Source organism: Pteronotus mesoamericanus, unplaced genomic scaffold, assembly GCF_021234165.1.
Source record: "Pteronotus mesoamericanus isolate MK-2021 breed Mesoamerican mustached bat unplaced genomic scaffold, CSHL_Meso_final contig_221, whole genome shotgun sequence".
Classification (NCBI taxonomy): Eukaryota; Metazoa; Chordata; class Mammalia; order Chiroptera; family Mormoopidae; genus Pteronotus; species Pteronotus mesoamericanus.
In genome coordinates, this window is record NW_026555092.1 from 2,976,638 (window position 1) to 3,000,558 (window position 23,921).

The 23,921-nt window shown below is 35.2% G+C and overlaps 2 protein-coding genes and 1 pseudogene across 3 annotated transcripts in view; 1 reads left to right on the plus strand and 2 right to left on the minus strand.

Moving 5' to 3' along the window:
• The window catches only part of KDM1A (lysine demethylase 1A), a 59,280-nt gene that overhangs the window by 11,384 nt on the left and 23,975 nt on the right, over positions 1 to 23,921 (plus strand). For both annotated transcript variants that reach the window (XM_054571704.1, XM_054571703.1), the window contains exons 2-8: positions 1,728 to 1,893; positions 11,447 to 11,506; positions 17,664 to 17,797; positions 20,379 to 20,457; positions 21,091 to 21,183; positions 21,990 to 22,096; positions 23,623 to 23,704. In XM_054571704.1, coding sequence (XP_054427679.1) covers positions 1,728 to 1,893; positions 11,447 to 11,506; positions 17,664 to 17,797; positions 20,379 to 20,457; positions 21,091 to 21,183; positions 21,990 to 22,096; positions 23,623 to 23,704 — 721 coding nt within the window. The remainder of the gene's footprint in view (positions 1 to 1,727; positions 1,894 to 11,446; positions 11,507 to 17,663; positions 17,798 to 20,378; positions 20,458 to 21,090; positions 21,184 to 21,989; positions 22,097 to 23,622; positions 23,705 to 23,921) is intronic.
• Positions 6,444 to 8,787, minus strand: LOC129069423 (40S ribosomal protein S20-like; annotated as a pseudogene).
• The window catches only part of LUZP1 (leucine zipper protein 1), a 126,082-nt gene continuing 109,258 nt past the window's right edge, over positions 7,098 to 23,921 (minus strand). Inside the window, exon 5 of the transcript XR_008528983.1 lies at positions 7,098 to 7,203. The gene's annotated coding sequence lies outside the window, so the exon portion shown is untranslated. The remainder of the gene's footprint in view (positions 7,204 to 23,921) is intronic.

Sequence of the window (23,921 nt, forward strand, 5' to 3'; positions counted from 1 at the left end):
TATATGATTTTTTGTGTTTGTCCCAGAATTTACACATTGCTCAGTTCCATAGTAGGCACTTATAAAGTAATTATTGACTGAAAGGATAAAGTGGGATTAGAGGGCTGAATCTTTGGGGTGGGGAGGGGTCGGGTACTGTTGAGGGCTAAGTAGAGGAAGGAAGCAGTGTACTGTAAGATATATTTTCTGACCCCTCCCTCTTTAAAGCAGTTTTACCTCCTGTTGATTTTTTTCCCCATTGTCCTGAGGTTGATTTCTACTATTTATCTTTGTCAAGTAGGATAGTGTTTAAATGGCTGGAGGTTTTATTGTAAAGCCTATCAAAAAGATGGTCACTTGATTAGGATCTTTTGTTCGCAACTAGAATTTCAGCCTATTTAAGTTCAGGGAGACTCGCATTCATAAGCATTCTTTCCATTGCACCATGTACTCAGTGTTCATTATTTGATAGATTTTTGTGTTAAATATGATTCTTAGAGCATGAGTCAGAATTATTCAGTTTATCCTTAATTTTGTTTCTATTTTCCAGCTCAATTCCTATTTCCAGTAAAACTCTTACCTTCTCTAGTCACTCACTCCCTTGCCCCAAATCCTGTGGTTATGTATTTTAAAAAGAAGCGGAAAAGACAAATACAAAAGCAGCCAGCCATTTGGAGCTATTTCATAGATATTTCAATAGTTAAAATAGATTACATTTGCTATAACCTACAGGACTATTCATTTCAGAAGTCTAGTAAGTTAGGTACTTTCTGTGTGGAAACCATGTTGCCTTTGCCTCCACATCTAAATTATTTTTATTTCATTCACTTTTTTCTTTTCATCAATTCTGAAATAATTAAAGAGCTGTTGTTTCTTTGGCGTCCTGGAATCTTTGTTAGGGTAGGATTAACAGTAACAATTTAACAGTGTTCCAGGTTGATGACGGTTTGTAATATCCTATTACACATTTTGGCAAGTGTATAATCTTAATAATTTTCCCTATCCTAAATTGCTTTAACCCCAATAAAACATTCACTGAGACTGCTTCCTCTTTTTATTACCTGGTTCTTTCCATTATAACTTGAGTGTGAATTAGTAAGACTTATAACCTCCACTTCCACATCACTTAACTCCTTAACTTGTAAGAAGAATTCTTTGCTCTCATTCAACTCCCTTAGATTACCAGCTATTTTTTAAGCAAATGTACTTTTTCATAGTTTCAATTTGACTGTTTCTATTTGCAATTTTTATTCCCTATCTCCCCCTCCCACATCACCCCCCCATTTGGTTTTTGGCATTCTTTTACTGTTTTCCCATGGAATAGTAATTAGAAGTACAAGCTTGACATTAGACTTAATATTCTAGTTAACCATATTTTTTGCCTAACTGGGGGCTATTTTAGGTTTTCTTGTTTTTGAAACTTGGGAGTATGTGAACGTGATACACACAGTTTTTAAATATATTGAGGAGTTGCAGACAGCCTCAGTCATTGATATAAATGTTAGTGCTATGATGTAAGTTACATATTGGACTAAATCTGAATAACAAAAGATTGTTTTATGGAAGATTTTGTTTTTAATAGCTAAGCTATGATGAGCTAACTTGTTCCTCGTTTTTTTTTTTTTTTGCTTGTTCCTTTAAAACTTAAAATTAAAAAAAGCAATTCACATTCACTGATGGTTCCAAATTGAGTTCCTGATTTTAGATGTTCACTGTATTTAGCTTTCCCTGGTATAATCTCCATATAGGTAGAGTACAGAGAAATGGATGAAAGCTTGGCCAACCTCTCAGAAGATGAGTATTACTCAGAAGAAGAGAGAAATGCCAAAGCAGAGAAGGAAAAGAAGCTTCCCCCACCACCTCCTCAAGCCCCACCAGAGGAAGAAAATGAAAGTGAGCCTGAAGAGCCATCTGGTGAGTTGTAATAACCAACCACAGTTTTGTTTTATCTTAAAATAAGAATAAATGGATTTATTCCTATTTTACAATGATGTTTATGTCTTTATCTTTGGTTTCTACTGATGCTGACTATGTGTTTTAGTGTGTGCATATATGCATATACCTGTGAATATACACACGTATATGCATGCATACATATACATAGTGGTACTGATGCTCTTCTTGTGTGTGTGTGTGTGTATATATATAGGAGGAAAATAAAGTAGGGAAGGTAAAAGGATAGTAGCAGTCAGTATAAGGCAATTTGAAAGTTGGAGAAAATAAACAATTAGGGAAAACATACAGAAAGCCAAATCCAAAGAGCCAAACTTCTCAGTGATAACTCGGATTCAGAATTTAGAGATAGAATGGTTAAGAAATTACGCATTTACCAAGCAATTAGAAAACTTGCATGTTGTGGATTAATTTGAGAAGGATCTTTTCCTGGTGAGAAATTTTAAAGTATATCTGAGGTAAAAAAAAGAAAAGACCTACTAGGTACCTATTATGTTTCATTATTGAGCCCTCCAATCAAAGGAATGGTATAAGAAAAGAACCTTACCAATTCTTTTAGTCCTGAACCTTTTAAAAACAAAATGCTTATTTCAGATGCCATATGCTGTATCTTGCATGACTTTCATATGTACCCAGATTAAAGCATACATGCATTTCATTTACAGAGTTTTATCTTTAATTTTAGCCCCTTTTTTTTAAGGTTTTTCTCTGTGATGTTATATAAACTGCCAGACTCCTACTGATACGTAATTTGAGAGGATTACAAGTCAGGTGTTAATTTAAACTTATATTTAGAATATACCAAACAGATTCTGGCTAAAACCAAAAAATGAGAATTTATAATTATTGTAACAAAGTATAATAAAAGAATATAGTTTGAGAACATTTATAAAAAGATAATTGGATTCTGGGTTCAGTTCATCTCAGAAATGGGGTTTTCTTAGAATGATTTTCCTAAAACTTCCTTAGAATGACTTCTTGGACAGCTTCCTGTTGGGAGTACATATTACCTTTGGGATTAATGTCCCTGAGGCAAATGTAACCTTCCCTGTACCTCAACACCTCCTCTCTTTTTGTTGATTCCCCCTTCCCTCCTCTTTCTACACTTATATTTAGCTCTCCTTCCTTCTGTCCTTATCTCCAGGTCTTTCGTTGTCTGTTTCCTTCCTTCCTGTATTCTTTAATTCTTGCCTTTTTTTTTTTTTTTAAACCTTTGCTACAGACTGGCTGATGAGATTCATGGGGATAATCCTTTCGATAGCTGTGTAGCTCAGGTAGCGGCTGATCTCTTAGTTCTGGTAGCTGATCTGATACGCTGCTTCACCCTCTTTTTTTGTCTAGTTGTCAGTATCTCCAGTAAGTAACTGATTGACCGTAGATGTCAAGTTGATGCATACCTTCTTTGTCTTCTGAAAATTTTAAACCAGATCTAGTGTTGGTGTTTTCTTTTTCATGAAAGCAGCTCTTTGTTACTTGTTGTTGGTTGGTTATCTTTTTCCATAAATGTCAGGCACTGTTTCTACAAAAAGTCAATATTTTAAGAAAGGATTTAAGATTTAGGGAACTGTCTTTATGCTCTCACGTTCTGGTTATCTTTAATCCAGTGGTTTAGTGTAATTGTCTGAGTATTTGCGGGGGGGGGGGGGGGGGAGAATTTAAAGTTTTATTTGTTAAGTTTAGGATATTGTCTATGCCCAGAGATGTGTTAACAGCCAAAACTTGCCAATATAATATGGTTATGAAAATAAAGTTATTTTTTCTTTAAAACAGCTTAAAATAAAAAATAAAAAAAATCCGGGGTGAATGAGGGAAATACTTTACTCAGAAAAGTAGTGACACAATTTACTAGCTTATATAATTTAGAAACAGATGGGGCCCTAATGGTGACTCATAAAATATTAATCAGGTGAGTTCAAATATTTAAAAACTATCCAGAGTTTCCATCTTTCTTGACTTACCAGTACCGGTTCTTTAACTTCAGGTTTTATTCAGAAATTGAATGTGAGCATTGCCATACAGATATCTCAAAATCTTGAGAGGAGATATGAGTTTGGTTCTTTACCAGATCTTTTCTTCAGCTCATTTTAGGTAATAACTAGAAATTAAGTCCCTCGCTTAAACTATGTAAGTAACATGTGAGTACACTTCATTCTTACCAGCTTTTAAATTTATTTAGAAAGTTTTGCATTGCTTTCCACAGTGTAATCTTAGGAAAAATAAAATACGTTGTTATGAAACCTCAAGGCATTTGAAATCAGTGAGTCAAACAATTTGACTGGAGAAGATTTCTTTTAGGAGAGTTCTAAGAGGAGGCCAGAAGGGAAGGTTGGAGCTTTGGTTACCAGGCTAAGGAATTTAGACTTGATTTCCTTTAAAAAATTGGGAAGATCTAGTCAGGGGAACACTGAGGTTTTTTTGAGTGAAGGTTGATGTACCAAAATACATGATTTGGAAAAATCAATCTGATGTGCCCTCTAAGGGTGAGCTAAAGGAGTAAAGAGCCTGGGATATGACAGATGACTTAGGCTATTTTGGTAATCAAGTTTAGTGGATTTGGGTCCATCGAAAAATGTTTTTAATATCAATGTTGAATCTTTATAGAAATGAAGTTTGGAGATTTTGTTTGTTTGGATTTATTTAATTGGGAAGCTCTCTGTTCTGGCTTAAACATCGTTTTTAGATTTGTCAGTTTTTGTTAACTTGATATGGCATGTAGTCCTGTGGTAGTCACATGGGTGAATAATGTGTTTTTGCTCCTTATCTTTAAACTCTACCTAAATTGTTTTTTTAAACATTTCCATGTATTTTTATACTTACTATATACTCTGGATATATTTGTTTTAACAAATGATGGTTTTATTTGTTGTCTTAGTAATTTTCTATCAAGGTAAAAGTGTTTTTTATTTTTTAGAACATGGCAACCAAACCTGATCAGGTTGTCTTTGGAATTGAGTGTTTGGTTATTGGTAGGGTCACATAATAGTAGAGCATGTATAAAATAGGGTAAAATCTCAGTTGGCATCCTCGTTTAGAATAATCGCCCCTTTGTTAAAGTAGCCTTCTATTGGAGAAATTGTTTTTTCCTTTCTTAACTTAGTTGTTATCCTGTGTACCTTAGATTATTCCTCAGTGAGGATTTACTATATTAACTGATATGCTAGCACTTAGCTTTTTTATTTCCATACAAAAACATGATTTTTTTTTTCTTCACTGCTCTTCAGCAATTGAAATTTTCTAGAAAAACCTCACTTGTAGTTTTTGGATTTAAATTTCATAATTGGATAACTTTAAGAACTCTGGTTTGTGAAGACATTACATTTTGGGTTAGACATAGCTTAGTTGTGTATAGTGTAAGATTTTTACGAAAAGTCTTAAAATACATTAAATGAAATTTGAAATGGGCTACTAAGATATGTTTCTCAAGACTTCTTCAAGTCAATAGATTTCTAAATTAAAAAAATATATATGTCTGTATGTTTTTTGTTTTTTTTCCCCCCCAGGCTCAGTAATATTCTAATACTCTAATGAAGCTGAAAGACTTCATTAAACTATTGGTTAACTCTTCAAACTAATTTTACTAGGTATGGTTTTCTGACCAGTGACAGCTCTGTGTTATACTCTATTTTATTCAATGACTATGGGAAGAATCACTTTATCTCCTGTTTATACTCTTAAAAGAATTCTTATAAGAATATAAACAATGGAAGTACCTGCTCTCTTCTCTCTTTTGCATGGTAATTTTGGAAGTGTGTGTTTGAAAGAGATAGAGGCTAGTAAAAAAGATTACAAAAATCATTTGTGAGAGAGAGATGGGTATGACAGAAATTTGTTATGTTCTTTCTTTAAAGATTTTAGTTATTTTTAGAGAGAGGGGAAGGGAGGGAAACATCAGTGTGCGAGAGAAATGTCCATGGTTGTTTCTTGTATGCCTCCCACTGGGGACCTGGTGTGCAACCCAGAATGTGCCCTGACTTGGAATCGAACTGGTGACCTTTCAGTTTGCGGGATGATGCCTAACCCACTGAACCATACCAACCAGGGCAAAATTGGTGTGGTTTTCACTTTGGGGCCCTATTCATATAATAGTCATACAGTAGGTTGAAAGTATTTTTTAAAATCACATAAAAGGAGATGTAACCTGAATTAGTAAAAATACTAAGTTATGGAAAACATACAAAATGTATATATATGGGTAAAAGAATTTAGCTTAAAATTCAGTGAAATTTGATTACAAACACTGATACCATGAAATTATCCATATGACAGAAGATCAATGACCAAAAATTTGGTGAATTGTTTATTCAGTAAGACAAAAATCTAAATGGCAGAATCTTTTGGAATATCCTTTGGAGTTTGGTGTGGTAGAACTTGACCAGAGAATTGAGCACGGATTCCTTTACTTTAAAAAGAAAAAAAATCAGTGGCTCCAGTATTTGTAGAGTGAAAATAAATAAATAAATAGATATATAAAAAATTTAACAACTGATAATCAACTTATTAAAAAGGTTGATTTAGGCATCTGCATTGGTGACTTCAGCCTTGATTCCTGGCTCAATGCTGATGAAAGTAATCTGTTTAACAACCTCAGAAGGGCTGTACAAGTTAGTGAGTCATTTGTGAATCCTCATCTTAAGTTGCTGGTGTCAAGTCTTAGAACCCTTCACACAGGAAGTTTTTCTTACAGTGATTCACAGAGTCTTGGTAGGCATCAGAACTGGTCCTTTCACTTTGAGATTCTTTTCCTTTGTGCCTCTGATCAAGTCAGCAGCCACCTCCTCCAAAGACTTTGTAGCTGGTTAGAGTAATTCTAATTCTGTGAATCACCACCTCTAGTTCTACAGGTGTCTTTCTGGTATCTTTAAAAGCCACTGCTGCAGTGCAGCTTCCTGACCGACTTGTTCTTTGACTTGTTCCTCAGCCAGAGCAAACAGTGGTGAGTCAGGAGCAGGAGCAGACAGGATGGCGCTAGTTGCAGCTGCAACTGTATCTTCCTCCAAGGACTGGTCCTTAATATTTTTAGAGTTCTTTTTTTATAAGGTGCCCTCATTTCCCCTGTGAGGCAGTCAATACTGATTACATAGAGTTTGTACAAGTGCTGGGTTTGGCAGCATTGGATAGTTATTTGGTCAGAGTTCAGGTGAGTAATTTTTTTTATCATGCTATAAGCTATTTCTCAAGTGGTTTATTCTAGGCTTTTATGTTGCCTTGCCTGCAAGTGTAGTATGAGAGCAGGAATAGCTTTCAGGTTCCGTGACAGTTGACTCAGATTATCTGCAAAGGAAAGACAGAATTCAGTTACACCCTCATACCCAACTGGAGACGGAGACCCTCTTTTGTAGATTTACTAGAAGTTGCTGGGAAATTCATTCCTTCTAGAATTGTTTATATTGCCAGTTTGGCCTGCTAGTGTCAAATAAGTGCCTGAAGTCATTTAAGTTCTCGTTATAAGAGGTATGATGCATACATTTACAAAACAGACCTAGGATTAATTTTCTTGCCTTTTTTTGGCGGGGATGGGGACATAAAGCATCATTTTGGTTTTCTGACTTGGAACTGTGCTCCAAAATAATTTATTGGAGGGCTGAAAAAAAAAAATGTCACTGGCTTAAAAGGTAACCTAGATTAGTTCAACAAAATTTTTTTTTATTTTGAGAGATAACTATAAATAAATCAAGATCTGTGTATTATTATAGAACATACAGTCCCCACTTTCAGATAATTTATAGCTTACAAGGCACAAATGTACATATAAATGTGAAGTAGAAGCAAAAATACTCTTTTTTAAAAATCATCTCCCAAGGATATATGTTTATTGATTTTTTCATAGGGGTGGGGAGAAAGAGAAGGAGAAAAACGATGTGAAAGAGAAACATAGATTGGTTACCCCCTGTGCCTCCCCCTGAGCAGGGATCAAACCTGCAACCTAGGTATATGTCTTGACTGGGGATTGAACCACAACATTCTGGTGCACAGGGCGATGCTCCACCCAACTGATCCACCCAGCCATTTGAAAATGTGAACCTGTAGGTCAGTATGTTCCTACGAAAACAGACTAATGATTCTAACATCCTTGCTTGCCAGACAAAAGTATTTCAAAGTAATCACAGACTTTCTTTTAAGATTCTGGAAGAGTGTATCTTAAGAATTTGAATCAAGATGGAAAAAGATCCAGTAATGTGTCTATAACTAAAATACTAAATGTTCAAGAATTACCTAACAGATCTGCAGAGGTTTACTGAAAGGCAACTGTGTAAGATAAAACAAAAAGATTTCATTTTCAACTTGGAGAAAATAGGCACAAGTAACCTGTAAGGATCTCTACTTCAAATTTGAGAGGTGGGGGATGGGTGGGGGAAAGAAAACAAAAGGAAATCTGCGAAGTGGTGCCAAAATCAAGGTGATATTAAAAAGTTGCTTTTGCAAAATGACAACTATCAACAACTAAATCTAAAAAACAAAAACAAACTATGCAAACAACTAGAGTAGGAACAGAATCACAGAAATGGAGATCGCAGGGAAGGGGAGGGGGAGAATGGGGGAAAAGGTATAGGGAATAAGAAGCATAATTGGTAGGTACAAAATAGACAGGGTGGTTAAGAACAGTATAGGACGTGGAGAAGCCAAAGAACTTACATGTATGACACATGGATATGAACTAAGCAGGGGGATTGCTGGTGGGAGCGAGAGTGTAGGGAGGGGGATAAAGGGGAGGGAAAAAAATGGGACAACTGTAATAGTATAATCAATAAAATATACTTTAAAAAACAAAAATAAAAAAAGTTGCTTTTGCATATTTTCATTTTCTATTTTGAATTTGAACTCATGAAAGAGAACTGTACTTGCCGGCTGTTCCATCTCATTGTGCCACTGTCAGAAGCAGGGCCCTGGGCTGGAAAGAACCAAAGAGCAAATGAATATAGCATTTTTATATGCTTTAATCTGAGACACTACCTGGATAGAGAGTTAGCTGGAAATGTTTGTATGTGTGCTGTTTTTTTGTTTTTGTTTTAAGATTTTATTTATTTATTTTTAGAGAGAGGGGAATGGAGGGAGAAAGAGAGAAATACATGGATCCATTGCTTCTCATATGCGCCCCAGCAGGGGACCAAACATGCAAACCTGGCATGTGCCCTGACCAGGAATTGAGCTGGCAATGCTTCGCTCTGCAGAATGATGCCCATCCAACTGAGCTGCACTGATCAGGGCTGTATGCGTGCTGTTTTTTAAGAACATGATGAAGAATTGACTTAGCATACCAATAATAAAGATGAGATTTTCAGATATCTTTGGAGAAATAGGACCCTCAAAATAGTCATGAGTGTATTATGATTAGAGAAAAAATAGCAACCTCATCTTTACTTCCAGACATGTTATAAACCATCACCACCAAGTCAATAGATAAATTTATTATTCCTTTGCTTAATATTAAGCACTTTTTGTTTGGTTTTCAGTTATTTCTTACATGTTTATATCAACTTCTTTCTTGGTTTTCTTCTGTTTCTCTGCATAAATACTACTTTGGATCTTCATATCTTCTACATCTTTTATCAAAGAACAGTATCTTTTATAAAAGCCTGCCCTACCAGTTTGTTAAAGAGCAACCTGTTAACCTTTTGAGCGTATAACTCAGGGGTAAGAAATCCATTTTTCTATTTAAAGTACCAGTGACAGAAAAAAACAGAAAAAACTCAGTCAGGAGCTACCTGTAGATTAAAATAAGCTATTAGCAGATTGCGTGGCAAATAGTGGGAAAAGAAGGAAAATGATAGAAGGAAAGATAAAATAATTCAGACTTAATGGCTGGCTTGAAAGAGGTTTTTTGTTTTTATTTATTTATTTTTAGAAGTGGTTAGATGCCTCATGACAAGAGGTTGCTTTTATTCTTTGCCAAGCTAGGAAATATAATTGGAGAGACAGAAGCTGTATTATTCCTAATGCCTAAATGTTGTTATTGGAAACCATATTTATATTTTTGTTCTGACCTCCCCTCTTCCTTTTTTAAAATACAGTTCAATCTTCTGATCAAGCTTGGTTCTATTTGGAACCAAACAAAATAATGACAATTTTTTTAACTTCGATTTTCTTTTATGAACAAATCAGAAGTTACTAAGAATGAACATTTTTCATTTAAACTTTAAAGGTAACATTTTAAATTGTAGGACCTGAATTTTCAAGATAAGTTACAGATTGGGTTATGTAATTGGAGTCATCTCTTCATAATTATATGCCCTTTTCCAAAGGCTTTAAAGAGCAAATGTCATGCCTTGTGCCTTATTTGAGAAGCATAACCTTCTAGAACCTAAAGGATCTTTCCGATAAGAGCATAGTGAGATAATTTCAGAATGAGATTCTATTCTACCTTCAAAGCAGAGCACATACCTTCTAGCAATACATTTTTATATTGTCAAAAATCATTTCTAATTTCATATTCTTAATGATAAAGTTATTTTAAGGCTCACAGACCTGTAAGGGTGTTGTGTTAGTTTCTCTTTACTATTCCTTTGAACTCTAATGGTAGAATAATTAATCTGCTTTCTAGTTGAGATTCTTTTAAAATAAACTGTTTAAATGAAGATTGCCCAATTTTTAGATCACTGGGAGGTGGTCTTTTCATTTCTTTCAAAGATCACACTGTAGTTTTCCATAGTGTACCAGGTGGCTAGGAGTATAAGAGGGTTGTGGCATCTGTCCTGGTGATAGATTTTAGAAGAGCCTGGAAGATGATCTATTCTGACTTTATCAGATTGAATTTTCAAGCTGTGATACTTTTCTTGAAGTTACTTCTTTCTATACATTAGTCAGTGAGGAAATTTTCTTAGGTTTATTGTGAAGTTCCCCTGAGGTCTCGCCTGCCTTCTGTTTGTCTATCCACAGTACTTTGCATATGATAGCTGGCCATCTTACGGTGTTTTGAAGTTTTACTAAGAAAGCACTGGCATATTCAAATATAGCATTATCTAGTCTGTATAGTAAATAAAACTTCTTTTGGAACTGAATTATTTTGTTACATACACTGCTTTGAAGTCAAGGGGAGAATTTTTCATTAAAATTATAATTCTGTTACTTCTTGTCTTATGTATATTCTTTTTAGATACAAAGACAAAGAAAAAGATTGAGTAGATGCTGACTTGCTGCAACTTCAGATCCTAGAGCCCATGTCACACCCATTCTCAGTCTAGCAACAAGTAGTAAAAGACATTGGGAACCCTTTTCCCCACCCCCGTCCAACCTTGACTAATACCTAAGACTGGCAGCAAGGATTTAGCAATTAGAAATACTGTGTGCTCTGTTCTGCTACCTTTCAACAAGAATCAGTGTGTAAAGTTGAATTTCCTGATCAGAATTTTGAAGACTATGATGTGATTCCCTGGGCCTTGATTCCAGAAGGAGCTCTCTGATATGGGTTTACTAGTTGGTGGTGAATTCAATAGTCGCCAACTATTAGGCCTTTATGTCCAGATATTATCTCAATTTATGGAGTAAGGTCCCTGAGTTCTCCTCTTTCCTTCCACAGGGCAAGCAGGAGGACTTCAAGACGACAGTTCTGGAGGGTATGGAGACGGCCAAGCATCAGGTGAGGGTGGCGTTAGATGCTTGCCACTTAGTAGCAAGAGCCGCCAAGTTAGGGATTGATGCTTGCAAGTGTTTTTGGCTGTGGTATCCACGTTTTAGCCAGAAGCGCAGGGGAAATTTAACCCACAGGACAGAGTAGTTTTAGGAAAGTGTAGCCAGAACAAAGGCAAGCAAAATCTTTTGAAGTCCTCAGGCCGATCTCAGCCCTCCGCTCTTTGTGTTTTTAAGGAGATGGCGGGTAGTTTCCCCCCCCCCCAACAGCCTTTATAGTAACAGTAAACATGATGTAAAACGTAAACTTTAGGAGTCATGGGACCTTCAAAAAGAAATATAACTGTATACACTGAGAGGAGAATTCATAAACTGAATTTCTTCACAGACACACACAAAAAGGGACAGAAAGGCATTCTAGGACTAGTAAGAATTAATGCAGGCAAGTGTCTCTTTTTAGAAATGGTTGTTACATAGTGTTGGGTAAATTTTTTTTCAGTTAACATTATGTAGTTAATTATTTTGCAGTTTAAACATTTTGTTTCTCACATGAAAATTAATTTTTAAAAAAATCTGCTAGACATGCTCTTTATTTTCATACCAAAGATGAGATTCCTACTTCTATGAAAAAATAAAGGGTTTAATGATTTTCAGGGCCCGTTTGGAACAGTTACAGTTTGGTCCAGGAATCCAGGGTAATGTGTCTTTATTTCATCCTTTGCCTCTTAAAGAATGTTTTGTGTTCCAGTGTTAAGGCTGGTTTTACATTTTGATAGACTTGGAGTAGGCGTTACTGTATTTTTGGAGTTCGTCACTTTTTAGCTGTTAAGTCTACTTTACAATTATTTCTCTATTGTAGTTTGTGTACATCAGGTCCAGAGACTATTTGTATTTTACTCTCTTGGAGTAAATGATAGTTCAGTGTTATTACAGAAATTAGTATATAGGGGATCCAGAATGTTAGAAACAGACTTCTATAAATGCTAGTTGAAGGATTGGCTGTTGATAACCAGTACATGGTTGTCTGAGAGGAGTTAAAATCCTCAGTCAAAACTTCAAGAATGGTTTTCATCAAAGAATGCACAATTGGATCTTCCATGGAATTGTTGAGAGTCAGAGATAACCGTTAGAGGTTTAATCTTGAAGAAATATATTGTTTTCTTGTTGCTTTTTGTTTTGTTTTTATGTGAATAAATTTTTGCTTTTGCTGAAGTAAACAATCCGTTGTGTCACTGAAACTAAAAGCAAACTTTCATATAAAACTGTGGTGCTATGGGCTTAATATTAGTAGGACAAGAGTTTTAAGTGTTTCCAGGAATGGTGGTGTCTATTCTGAACCCTTCAAGATCTTCCTTCAGATCTTTCTCATGTTCAGAAGCATGCATTTGTGCGATTATCAGTCAGCATTAGAAACATGCTTATGGGTAATTAACATTCTTCTCAATAAAGCCAAATGGCCCTCATGAGTGTCTTGGGACCAGGAGCATATCTTGACTTTTTAAAATCCATATCCAGTTGGTATATATATTCTAACTCTTAAAAGTTAGAAGGGAACTGAAGTCATCTTGTCTAGCTTCCTAGACAAACAGGTAGTGTTGTATTACCCGTGTTTTATGGATTAGGACCTGAAACCAAGTTGAATGACCTAACCAGGGATACACCAGCAGTTGGGTGAGTGGGAACCCAGAGGTCTTGTTTCTTAAGCATAGACTGTTCACTACACCCTCCTTAATGGAATCACTTAAAGTGCGCGTTTACTCTGAAAATAAAACATCTAAAGCGTAAGAAATCATATGGTTCTCCTTTTTTCCTTTTCTTTCCTTCCCCTCGTTGTTCTTTTTATTTTTAAACCATTACAGGACTGGCTATGGTGCATCTATAATGAACTGATTTTAAGTAGTCTTTAATACGTAGATCCTGTCAGGTTTTCATTTTCACTCTTTAGCTAGAAACCTAGTTATAGTTAATTTATCTACTTTATGGGGGGGGCAAATTACTCTTGTGGAGGCCTTCTCTGTTTTTATATTTGTTTCCTTCCTCTTCTCAAGATACTGCTTTTATCGTACCAGAGGTGGGGTGGTGCGGAATGATTTCACGGAATAGAAGGCCTGTATCCTCACCTCTCCTCTTCCCCATTTCTGCCTCTATAAGTGATCTATCCAGAAAGATAGAAATTATTCCCTTAAATAATTTAACTACTTTTACTATGTTTTCAGAGAAAGTGTTGAGCCAGTCAGACCAGTAGAAGGGGTGGTTGTGCTTTTAGCATGACTGCATTTTGAAAGGTGATGCTAAATTTCTTGTGTAGAGTTATGAGAAAGAGGAATTGAACAAAGAACAAGATGGGCATATAGGAAACCTTGGGGCTTTTAAGAAATTTAGATTGCATCTTTGAAACAGTCTCAGTTTCTAAAATACCAGATTCTAATAAGTATACACAAACACCAAAGTATAAAGCCATACTCGAGCCAAGTGTAAATTATTTCTGAATTATCTGTACTACAGATACTTTCTTTTAATAAGGATATTTAAAGTCAACTGTATCCTTTTAAGGTTTTTCCCTCTAAAGTAGATACTTAGGAGTTAGATTACCCACAGCGGTCCTTTAGTTCATTTTGGAAATATCCTACTAAAAGGATGTTTTCATTTAGCTTCTGAACAGTTTAGGTTCCAAATTAATTTTTGTTTCTTGGAAAAAGGTTAGATTTTTAAGATTTTATTTATTTATTTTGAGAGAGAGGGGAAAGGCTGGAGAAAGAGAGGGACAGAACCACGGGTGTGTGAGAGAAACATCCACCTGTTGCCTCTCACATGCCCCCAACTGGGGACCTGACCTGTTACCCAGGCATGTCCCCTGACTGGGAAACGGTGCCCGATCCACTGACCTATACCAGTCAGTGCATAGGCTAGATTTTTATCTTGCATGCTTTTCACTTTGATTTTAATAATGGCCTTTCTTCCTTGAGGTAATAGTCTTTATCCCTCAAAACCAAATGGAAGGAAATAGGTACCAAGATTTTTATAGAGACCATTTCTCATTTTTTAAAATTAATGAAGTGTTTAAGAATAACTAGGTTTTTTTAGATGTTATGCAGAAGATTGAGATGGAGAAGACAGTTATTCCATGGATACACTAATGTCACAACTTGGGTTCTTTAAATTCTTTTTTCTAAATTTTTCATGTTTGATTTAAAGATACTTTAAAACTGCCACATGACTTACAGAAATAAAATTGCTTGTTACATAATCTCAAGATTCCCAAAGTTAGCCAGCTGTGTTGGTTTGTTTGTGTTTTGTGGGTTTTTTTTTTTAACATTTATTTATTTTCAGAGAGGGAGAAAGAGAGGGAGAGAAACATCAATGTGTGGTTGCCTCTTCAGTGCCCCCTACTGGAGACAGCCTACAACCCAGGCATGTGCCCTGACTGGGAATTGAACCAGTGACCCTTTGGTTCGTAGGCCAGCACTCAGTCCACTGAGCCACACCAGACAGGGCTAACCCACTACATTAAAGTGATTTTCGATGATACACTTGGAGTGAGAAGTCAAATGTAATATATAATTTAGTGTTTTTTCCTACATGGTTTTCCTGTCCATAGTATTTTGGACAATATCCTAACCACAGTATTTTACAGTAGGATTGATGGTTAGTGCATTTTTAAACATATAGAAGATAATACAGCTAAGAAAGAAAAAACATCTGTTTTCGGGAGGGAGAATTAGAGTTTATAGAGTTTGTTAATTTTTACGTTAATAGTATACACTCATGAAATATACCAAGAAGTAACCTATTAAGACAGATTTGCTCCTAATACTCCGGATTATTATTATTGTTATGTAGATAATGCTCCTTGTAATGTGATGTGTTTTTGGTCTTGGGTGGGGTTTTTTTTGTTGTTGTTGTTGTTTTGTTCTTTTTTTTTTTTTTTTTTGTGGTGATTTGATTTGGCGGTAGAGGACTGCGAGCACCAATGCCGTAGTTCTAGAAAATTCCACATTACTGAAATAGCCTGTATCGCCTGATAGTCAGCCGTTCTCCTTTTCTCATTTTAATTTAGTACTGCACCCTCAGCAATATGGCTTTCAGTGATTATGTTTTTCTTTAGGAATAAGTAATTACCCTGACATTCTTTAATTTTAGGTTGGGATTCATTAAACGTGAGGCTTGTTAATTTGATTTCATAACTTGAACACAGCATTTTTGCCCTCATTATCTGCTAGATAGGTTTTTCTTCTTGTCTTCATGACAATGTTTCTTAATGTGTAACCCATATTAACATTAGGCATTTTTACTTGACCTCTTATTAACCATTATTTTTCTCTAGGTAGTATAGTGTTTGAATGTCATTATGGGAACACCTAAATAGCTGAGCTATAAATTCTGAGTTATAACTTTGAACTGCCTTGTTCCTTTTATTCTCCTCATCTTACCTAATGCCTTACTAATGCTTTCATTATTCAGTGCTTCCAACTTCTTACGTGCTTTAAAATAATTAAATATGGATATCTGGTGCCTATTTCGTTACTTACATATAACTATTTCAGTGGTATTACATTTTGAAACTCTATTTAAATTGTGTTTTGATATTTCATAATCTGTTGGTTAAGTATATTTTCATAAACTGATCTTAGAAATACAAGTAAAATATATGCAAATAATATTTCTAAGGACATTTTGTAAAGTTGTACTTAACTACCAGCATAAAAAAAAAATCCATTCAATACCCAGTTTAAAGAGTTTCAAAATAACATATATTTTACTTATAGAATACAAGATACATATATACAAGGTCTGTCAGGAAAAAGTCCAGCCACTTCTAATATAACAAGAATGGTGTGCGCAACATCAATGTAACCGGGCATTCAGGCGAGTGGACTGGAATGCGCATGCGTGAACAGTGATGCCTTCACTGCACTAGTCAGTGGGGGCAGTAGGTGCCATTAAGTGAGCATGTGTACTCTGTGGCCCTCATATTCAAAATGACTGAGAATAGAGCGACAAATCTGCATCAAATTTTGTGTTAAAGCTTGAACATTCCTCCACAGAAACTATTCAGATGATTCAGAAGGCCCCAGCTATGGGCAGTTGGTGATTGACAGCTTCATCATGACAGTGTGCCTGCTCATGTATCACGTCTCGTGGAGAGGTAGAGAGATTTTTGGTGAAACATCAAATCACCCAGGCGACTCCGCTTCCCTGCAGCCCAGATTTGGTGCCCTATGACTTCTGGCTTTTCCACCTTTGAAAGGGAAGATATTTGAGACTGTCGATGAGATTCAGGAAAATAAAAGGGGGTAGCTGATGGCGATTGGGAGAATTGTGTGGGGTTACAAGGTGCCTACTTTGAAGAGGACTGAGGTGTCATTGCCATATGTACAATGTTTCTTGTATCTTCTTAAATAAATGTCACTTTTTCATATTACATGGCTGGATACCTTCTGGACAGACCTTGTATCCATTACATGTATATGTACTATATAGTAAATGCAGTAACATATTTTACTTGCAATATGTGGTAAAGTATTTCTGAAGTTTCTGCCAGAAAAGATAAACTCCTTGCTTTCTTCTGTCTCATTACTGTAGTCTGCCTAACTTCTCTCACTGCTTGCTAGCACTGAATTATGGGAACTAATGGATGGTGCTGTTGAGATTGTGTATTTCGTACTGTTGGTTATCAAACCTTAGAGTCATTTTCATGTTCTTTGCTCTAATCCTTAAAGAGGGCAGGTGGTTGTGTTATTTTACTCCATAGCCTCTTTTGCTTTCTGTTCTCTGTGTTTTCCTTTATTCTGGTTCTTTAGTTTTAAAATTTATTGTAGACTATCAATGATACTAATTTTAATTAATGTATTTTCCAACATTATAAACTTACTTTGTTAACACAATGTACCAGTGCCTTGCTATGTTTTATAAAGTATATTATTTCGCTCAGTAAACTGTGATTTTGGAATGTTAAGCTCAAAAGAGTGACTAAATTATGAGGATATTTTAGCTTTTGAGCAATTTTTTTTTTTTTTTTTTTTTTTTAAGGGAGGTGGGAGCAGGCTATAAATGAAGCAAAGCTTTACAGAGTTCTTCAGGCCAAAAAGGAGTTTGAGGCCTAGTCATTATCTCTAACTTTGTACACACTTGCACTTTTCCCAGAAGTCCTTTTCTTTCTTTGCTAGGCGTGGAGGGTGCAGCGTTCCAGAGTAGGCTTCCTCATGACCGGATGACTTCTCAGGAAGCAGCTTGTTTCCCAGATATCATCAGTGGACCACAGCAGACCCAGAAGGTCTTTCTATTTATTAGAAACCGCACAGTAAGTTCTTTTTTCCACCTCATTATAAAAAATGCATATTACTTACATAGAGAATATGAGGAAAAGATAGAACCATTGTTAGAGATTGTTTTTTTTTCCTTTGATATTTTTAAAGATGTGTATGTAATTCTTGTTTTAACAGAATTGAGATCCCACTTGCTCTCATTCTTTGGATCCATTTTGTTCCTCATAACCTCATAAACACAATAGGAGTGTTTATAAATTTTTTAAAAATACACTTTTAAAATAATCACTTTGTCTTTCCTTCTCAGGATAAGAGAAACCATTATTCTCCTCTCACCTGGTTCAACCTCCTCTGGCTAAATAATTGATTTTAATGTTTGCATAATATTTTGTTTGTTGACTCATAATTTAACTGTTGGACACTAAATGTCCATTTTTGCCATATTATGATTGAGCTCTGAACTGCTTTTATATATTTTTGACTCTATCTCTGTTTATTATTTTCTTATGATAGAGTTCTAGAAGGAAAACTACCTTGTTAAAAAACATGAACACTTCTTAAGTTTTGATACACGTTGCCAGGTTGCGTCCCAACAAGGCTGAACCAGGTGACACTCCTGCCTGTCCCTATTTTTGTTATTAAAACTATGGTAATCTGTGCTGCTACACTAGACCAGAACTATTTTATTAATTTTCCATTTCTTGGATGACTTAGACTTACTGCTTTTTCACATTTATTAGTTACTTGTATTTTTTCTGTGAATTTTTTTTTCCATGTCCTTTATCCATCATAAGTTCTTTAACCATAGAGTAGAGGAGGGCAAGATACTATTCAGAACATATTTGTTATATTCTAGGATGATAAAAAGCAAATTGACATTGTAATTTAACTATTTTGAATTAAGTGCAGAGATGTCATTTTAACATGTCTGCTTTTTAGCCACCACCAACTTTTTTATTTTGGCTGTTAGACTGCAAAATTACTGCTAAATTAGGATTGGTTAGCTTGAGTGGTGATTGGTAGGTTATACTGGGGTTTTGTAGTACAGAATAATGGTTCTCTTGTGAAGAAAAAACAGGTTAATTTTTCAAAAAGTGAGTGGAAAATTCTTAATGTGTATTACTGAGGCTGATTTGTTTGGTAATTGAATCCACATCTGTGTATAACATATCAACATTTTGATCTAAGTGGATTTTTAAAGACAAAACTGCCTTTTTGTTGTTGTTGTTGTTGTTGTTGTTGTTGTTGTTTTGTTCCATCTGAAGGGAGTGTTCATTTATGACCTGAGCTTTATTTCACAGGATGGAAGGAGGAAGAAGGCTTATGGTAGGGGGTGAGGAGCTTGGGCCCAGAGTATACTTGAGGAATTCCATTTTCTCTTGAACAGTGGTCACAGAGAGAAGTAGAGATGCATATGAATTTGGTTATACTTCTTAATTGGATGTATTTACACATGACCAAATTTCCCCTTCGTTGAAACTTGTATGTGGAATAATCTTTGTTAAGTTTTAGCTAAGTCTTAAATATGATGGTATGTAGTTAGTCTTATATTTTGAAGATGTATATTCAATTTGGAGAGAAAATGTTAGAGCCCATTGATTGTACCACAGTATTTTTTTTTTTTTTCATTTCTCATCTTACTGCTTTTTCAGCAGTATTTAAGATAAATGACCACTCCTTTTTTTCTTAAACATACTGCCCCCTTAGCTTAACATAGTGTTACGGTTTTTTTCCTGATTCCCTAGTTGTTGTCTTTTCCGACTGCTTTGTAGGCTTATCAGTGGAACAACAGGCTATTATGTGAACTTGTTGGAGTTCCTTAAGGTCTCTCCTGTCTCCTGTTTTTCCTCCAGGACCCCTCTTTTACATTTTTGGCTTCAGTCATCACCCATAAGCGAATTGCTCTAGACCTTAACTCTCTCCTCTGAGCCCCAGCTATATATTTAGATGCCAGTCTTTTATCTCCTTTTGATTGTCTTGAATAAATATTTTTTAAATTGATTTTTAGAGAGAGAGGAAGGGAAAGAAACATCATTTGTTGTTCTGCTTTTTCCACTTATTTGTTGGTTGATTCTTACGTATACACTGACCAGGGATCAAACCTGCAACTTTGGTGTATTGGGATGATGCTCTAACCAACTGAGCTGCCTGGCTAGGGCTTGATTGTCTTGGAACAAAACTCATTATCTCTTCTTTCAGTGAATGGCATACTGACTTATTTAGTTGTATAAGCCAAAAACTGAGGAGTTTTCCTTGGAATCTCTTTTTCCCCACCTCTGTATATCTAATTGATCATTTGATTTTTGTCTCTTGAGTCATGTAATTCAGGTTTAAATCCTAGTTGCTCCCTACCAGCCTTATGATCTCAGCAAGTTACTAGGGTTTTTTTTCCCCCCCTCTCTTTTAGGTTAAATATCTCCCAGTTACTTCAATAATTTGCTCATTTGACATGGTTTTGTGTTTCATTAGTTTCTCTGTCAGGAATATATAACCCTTATTGTTTTCAGTGAAAGGAAAGCCCATATTTGGGGCCTTAAAAGTTAAAAGGATATTTTAAAGTGGTCAAATGGTATACATCTAGTTGTATGTAATGCAATTTCTATCATTTAAATACAGTTGCAGTTGTGGTTGGATAATCCAAAGATACAGCTGACTTTTGAGGCTACTCTACAACAATTAGAAGCACCTTACAATAGTAAGTAATACATTCAGTGACTGGTATGGACTAGGTTGTAAAAATTGATATTTCCTTCCAGGAGCCTCATGGTTCCTTGGTAATGAGTTTTTTTTAAAAAATTCATATTTCATCTTATTTCATCTTGTGCAAAAATGAGCCTTGTAGAAAAGCTATTTTGTATTTTCGTAATTATTTTCCTGGTTTTTAAATTGCATTGACAGATGAGTAAGTTCAAGACATTGCTAATAATTTCCCCAGACCTATATCCAACTTGAATATGTGGAGTACTTTGTTGGCGTTCAGTTGACTGGCTGTCTGGCTTTCTCATTTCCCACTGGCCACCAACAGAGTCCTGTGAAGTTTTCGCCAAAGTAAATGAGTATAATACTGCATTAAAAAGGGTTGGTTTTGACTTTCATTTCCTCTATAAAGGAATGTCATTCTTAAAATTCCTAATTATGTGATATTCATGTTGTACTACCTCACAGACTAATAGTTCTAAGAATCACTTTTCTAAGGGAGTTACATGACCTGAAGCTTATGGAAAAAATGTATAGAATGACTTCATGATGGAGAAATAGAAGAGTTAAGGAATTTTTTGCTTAAACTGCTAAAAATATGAACATGTTTTTAAATTCATTTATTCTGTAGGTGATACTGTGCTTGTCCACCGAGTTCACAGTTATTTAGAGCGTCATGGTCTTATCAACTTCGGCATCTATAAGAGGATAAAACCCCTACCAAGTAAGGACCTGGCCAGTGCATTTCATGATTTTAAGTTTTACTTCTAGGACTCAATTTTATTTCCAGGAGGATTTTAGCATTTTATTTTGATTTCTAAATCTATATTTGGAGTCAAAATATTCCCAAGTTTATAATATAAATCAAAATTAAAATCTCTTCATAAATGCATTTCCTATAATTTCTGGTTTGATACTTAGTAAAAGGTACTGGACTCAAAGTATAAAATTTGTTAACAGTGAAAGAAGTGACATCTGAAAGCTGAAGGTTTGAGTTATTTCTCATTGACCTTTTTTTATTTTTATAGTGCTCAAGTTTTTGCATTTCTGTTTTATAAACACTATTTACCTCTTTCATGGTCTCAGGATAATGTCTGCCAGGAATCCGGGAGATAGCGATATTTTGAGAATTAATACGTTTATTTATTATTTTAAAATACATTTATTTTTGATGCTTCAGTAATTCTTCCAAAAGAGATACTGAAAACTGTAGAACTGGAGCCCAAAGAAAACTTATCCATCGTAAGTCAGCCAAGGGTCATGGATACTGAAGCACATGACTGAAAAAATGAGAAAGTAAATCCCAGCATAAAGGATTTAATTTATCAATTTTCAATATGGAATTAAAGTTTACAAGTTTTATATATTTGCTAATTTGTATTTAGTTACCATATTTTGAAAACAACTGCCTGAATTATTTACTTTGTAAGACATCATGACATGTTAAGAAGTTTTCATGATAAAATACCATAAATACAAATTCAGACCTGCAACAAAGCTTTCTAATTTTTGTTTGTTTTTGGCTTTTAGCTAAAAAGACAGGAAAGGTAATTATTATAGGCTCTGGAGTCTCAGGCTTGGCAGCAGCTCGTCAGTTACAGAGTTTTGGCATGGATGTCACACTTCTGGAAGCTAGGGTAAGAATTTTATTTTGGATTTAGAAACCTGACCTAAAAGAAATGTAAGGAAGTTATTTGTTGGAAATTAAAAAATCATTTAACCTGAACTAAACCAAATTGATTTGTATTAATACTCAAAGCATTTTGGATAGTGTTATTTATATTGAAGCATTTTTGACATTAAAGCTTGGAAAAGTGCTCAGTGAGGATTTAGAGTTTGGGAATGATCCATATATCCTTTTGATGGATATTCGCAGGTCATGCCTACATAGACATATCCTTGTAGGAGGCAGTATTTTTAGTAGTGGAACAGAGTAAATTGTATTCCTTGTTTGATAGTCAAGGAAAAGGAGTTGCTTCTCAGACAGCAGTCATACTTTAGGGCCTGATGAAGTCAAGATACTGGTTCCCTTCTCATTAGTCCTAGAGAGAGAAATGGAAACTAAAGAGGGAAAAGGATGATGACCCAGAGTGGATAAAAGAACATCATGTTAGGATACTACTATTCATATTATTTGCAGAGTTAATTTTGAGATTTAATTATCTTCCAGTGGCTTAAAGGCCTCCCTGGACTCCCACTATTTAAAGAAACACTTCTCAGGGTAACCTCAACACCCTAAAATTTTATAAAAGCTCTCAAAATGTTTAGTACAATCCAGATTGCTTTTTATAAACTGCTAATTTTTAAAAAGTCTTTTCAGATATGGGGAAATCAGCAGTAAACAGTTTCTAATACAGTCTTACTAAAAATATTTTATTCTTTAACTCAGAAAACAGCTGTGTCCCCTCTGTCCTGTGTGCTAAAAATGCTGTAAGGAATGATGGGATTATTATGATCCTTACCAGTGTGGAATTTTAATCCATTATATGGGTTTTTGTTTTGTTTTGATTGTTTCTTTGCTTGAAGTTGGTGTGCCCATATTTATCCATAGTTGAACTATCACTATAGCTGAGCAAGGTTTCCCCCTACTTGAAAATCCCTAGTGAGAAGAGCTAAAACTGGGCCTATTTAGGAATGAAAGTTATGGTTATGCTCATTAGACGCTCTGTCCCTGGACATGGGCCTGCTCTGGAAAACTCTTTGTCAAAGAAGTCATCTATCAGATCATTCATAGCTGACTTTGGGGACTCAGAGCTCAGTGGTAAAAAGGTGGCATTTAGTGTTGCAATTTTTAAACATATCTTCAATGTGTGTGACCCTTGCTTAGCCTGTCCATTAATGGTATTAGAAACAGCTGGATAGAGAATAGTTGCTATGGCTAAATATGTTTTCTATCAAATTTTTCCTACTTCACATCATAATTCTGTGCATTTTTTATGTCATTCATTACCTGCCTCGCCCTCAAATAGTCTTCCACTTACACTTCATTTGCTCCTTATGCCCACAGTGCTGTTTTTTGCATTTAGTTTAAACTCTAAACTATACCCTTTTTTTTTTTTTTTTTTTTTTTTAATTACAAAAGACAGGTCTGGGATGGTCCCACACCAGGTTCTTAAGGTGAAAATAGAATTGATGATTTTAGTCATTTAATTTCTGAAAACAGGATCGTGTAGGTGGAAGAGTTGCCACGTTTCGCAAAGGAAACTATGTAGCTGATCTTGGAGCCATGGTAGTAACAGGTCTTGGTAAGTGATTTTATGCTGTTCTACACATCTGAGACTCATAAGACTGTTGAAACTTGTATTTTAAAGCCATAGATGCAATCTTAAACTATATTGGCTTAGGATACTATTTTGAGTATTTGTCAGAGAGAAATTGACAAGTGGTCTTTCTGAAAGGATGTATCAATATGTACAAAATTTAAATTGTGCAGACATTTGGACCTAGCAGATGCAGTTCTAG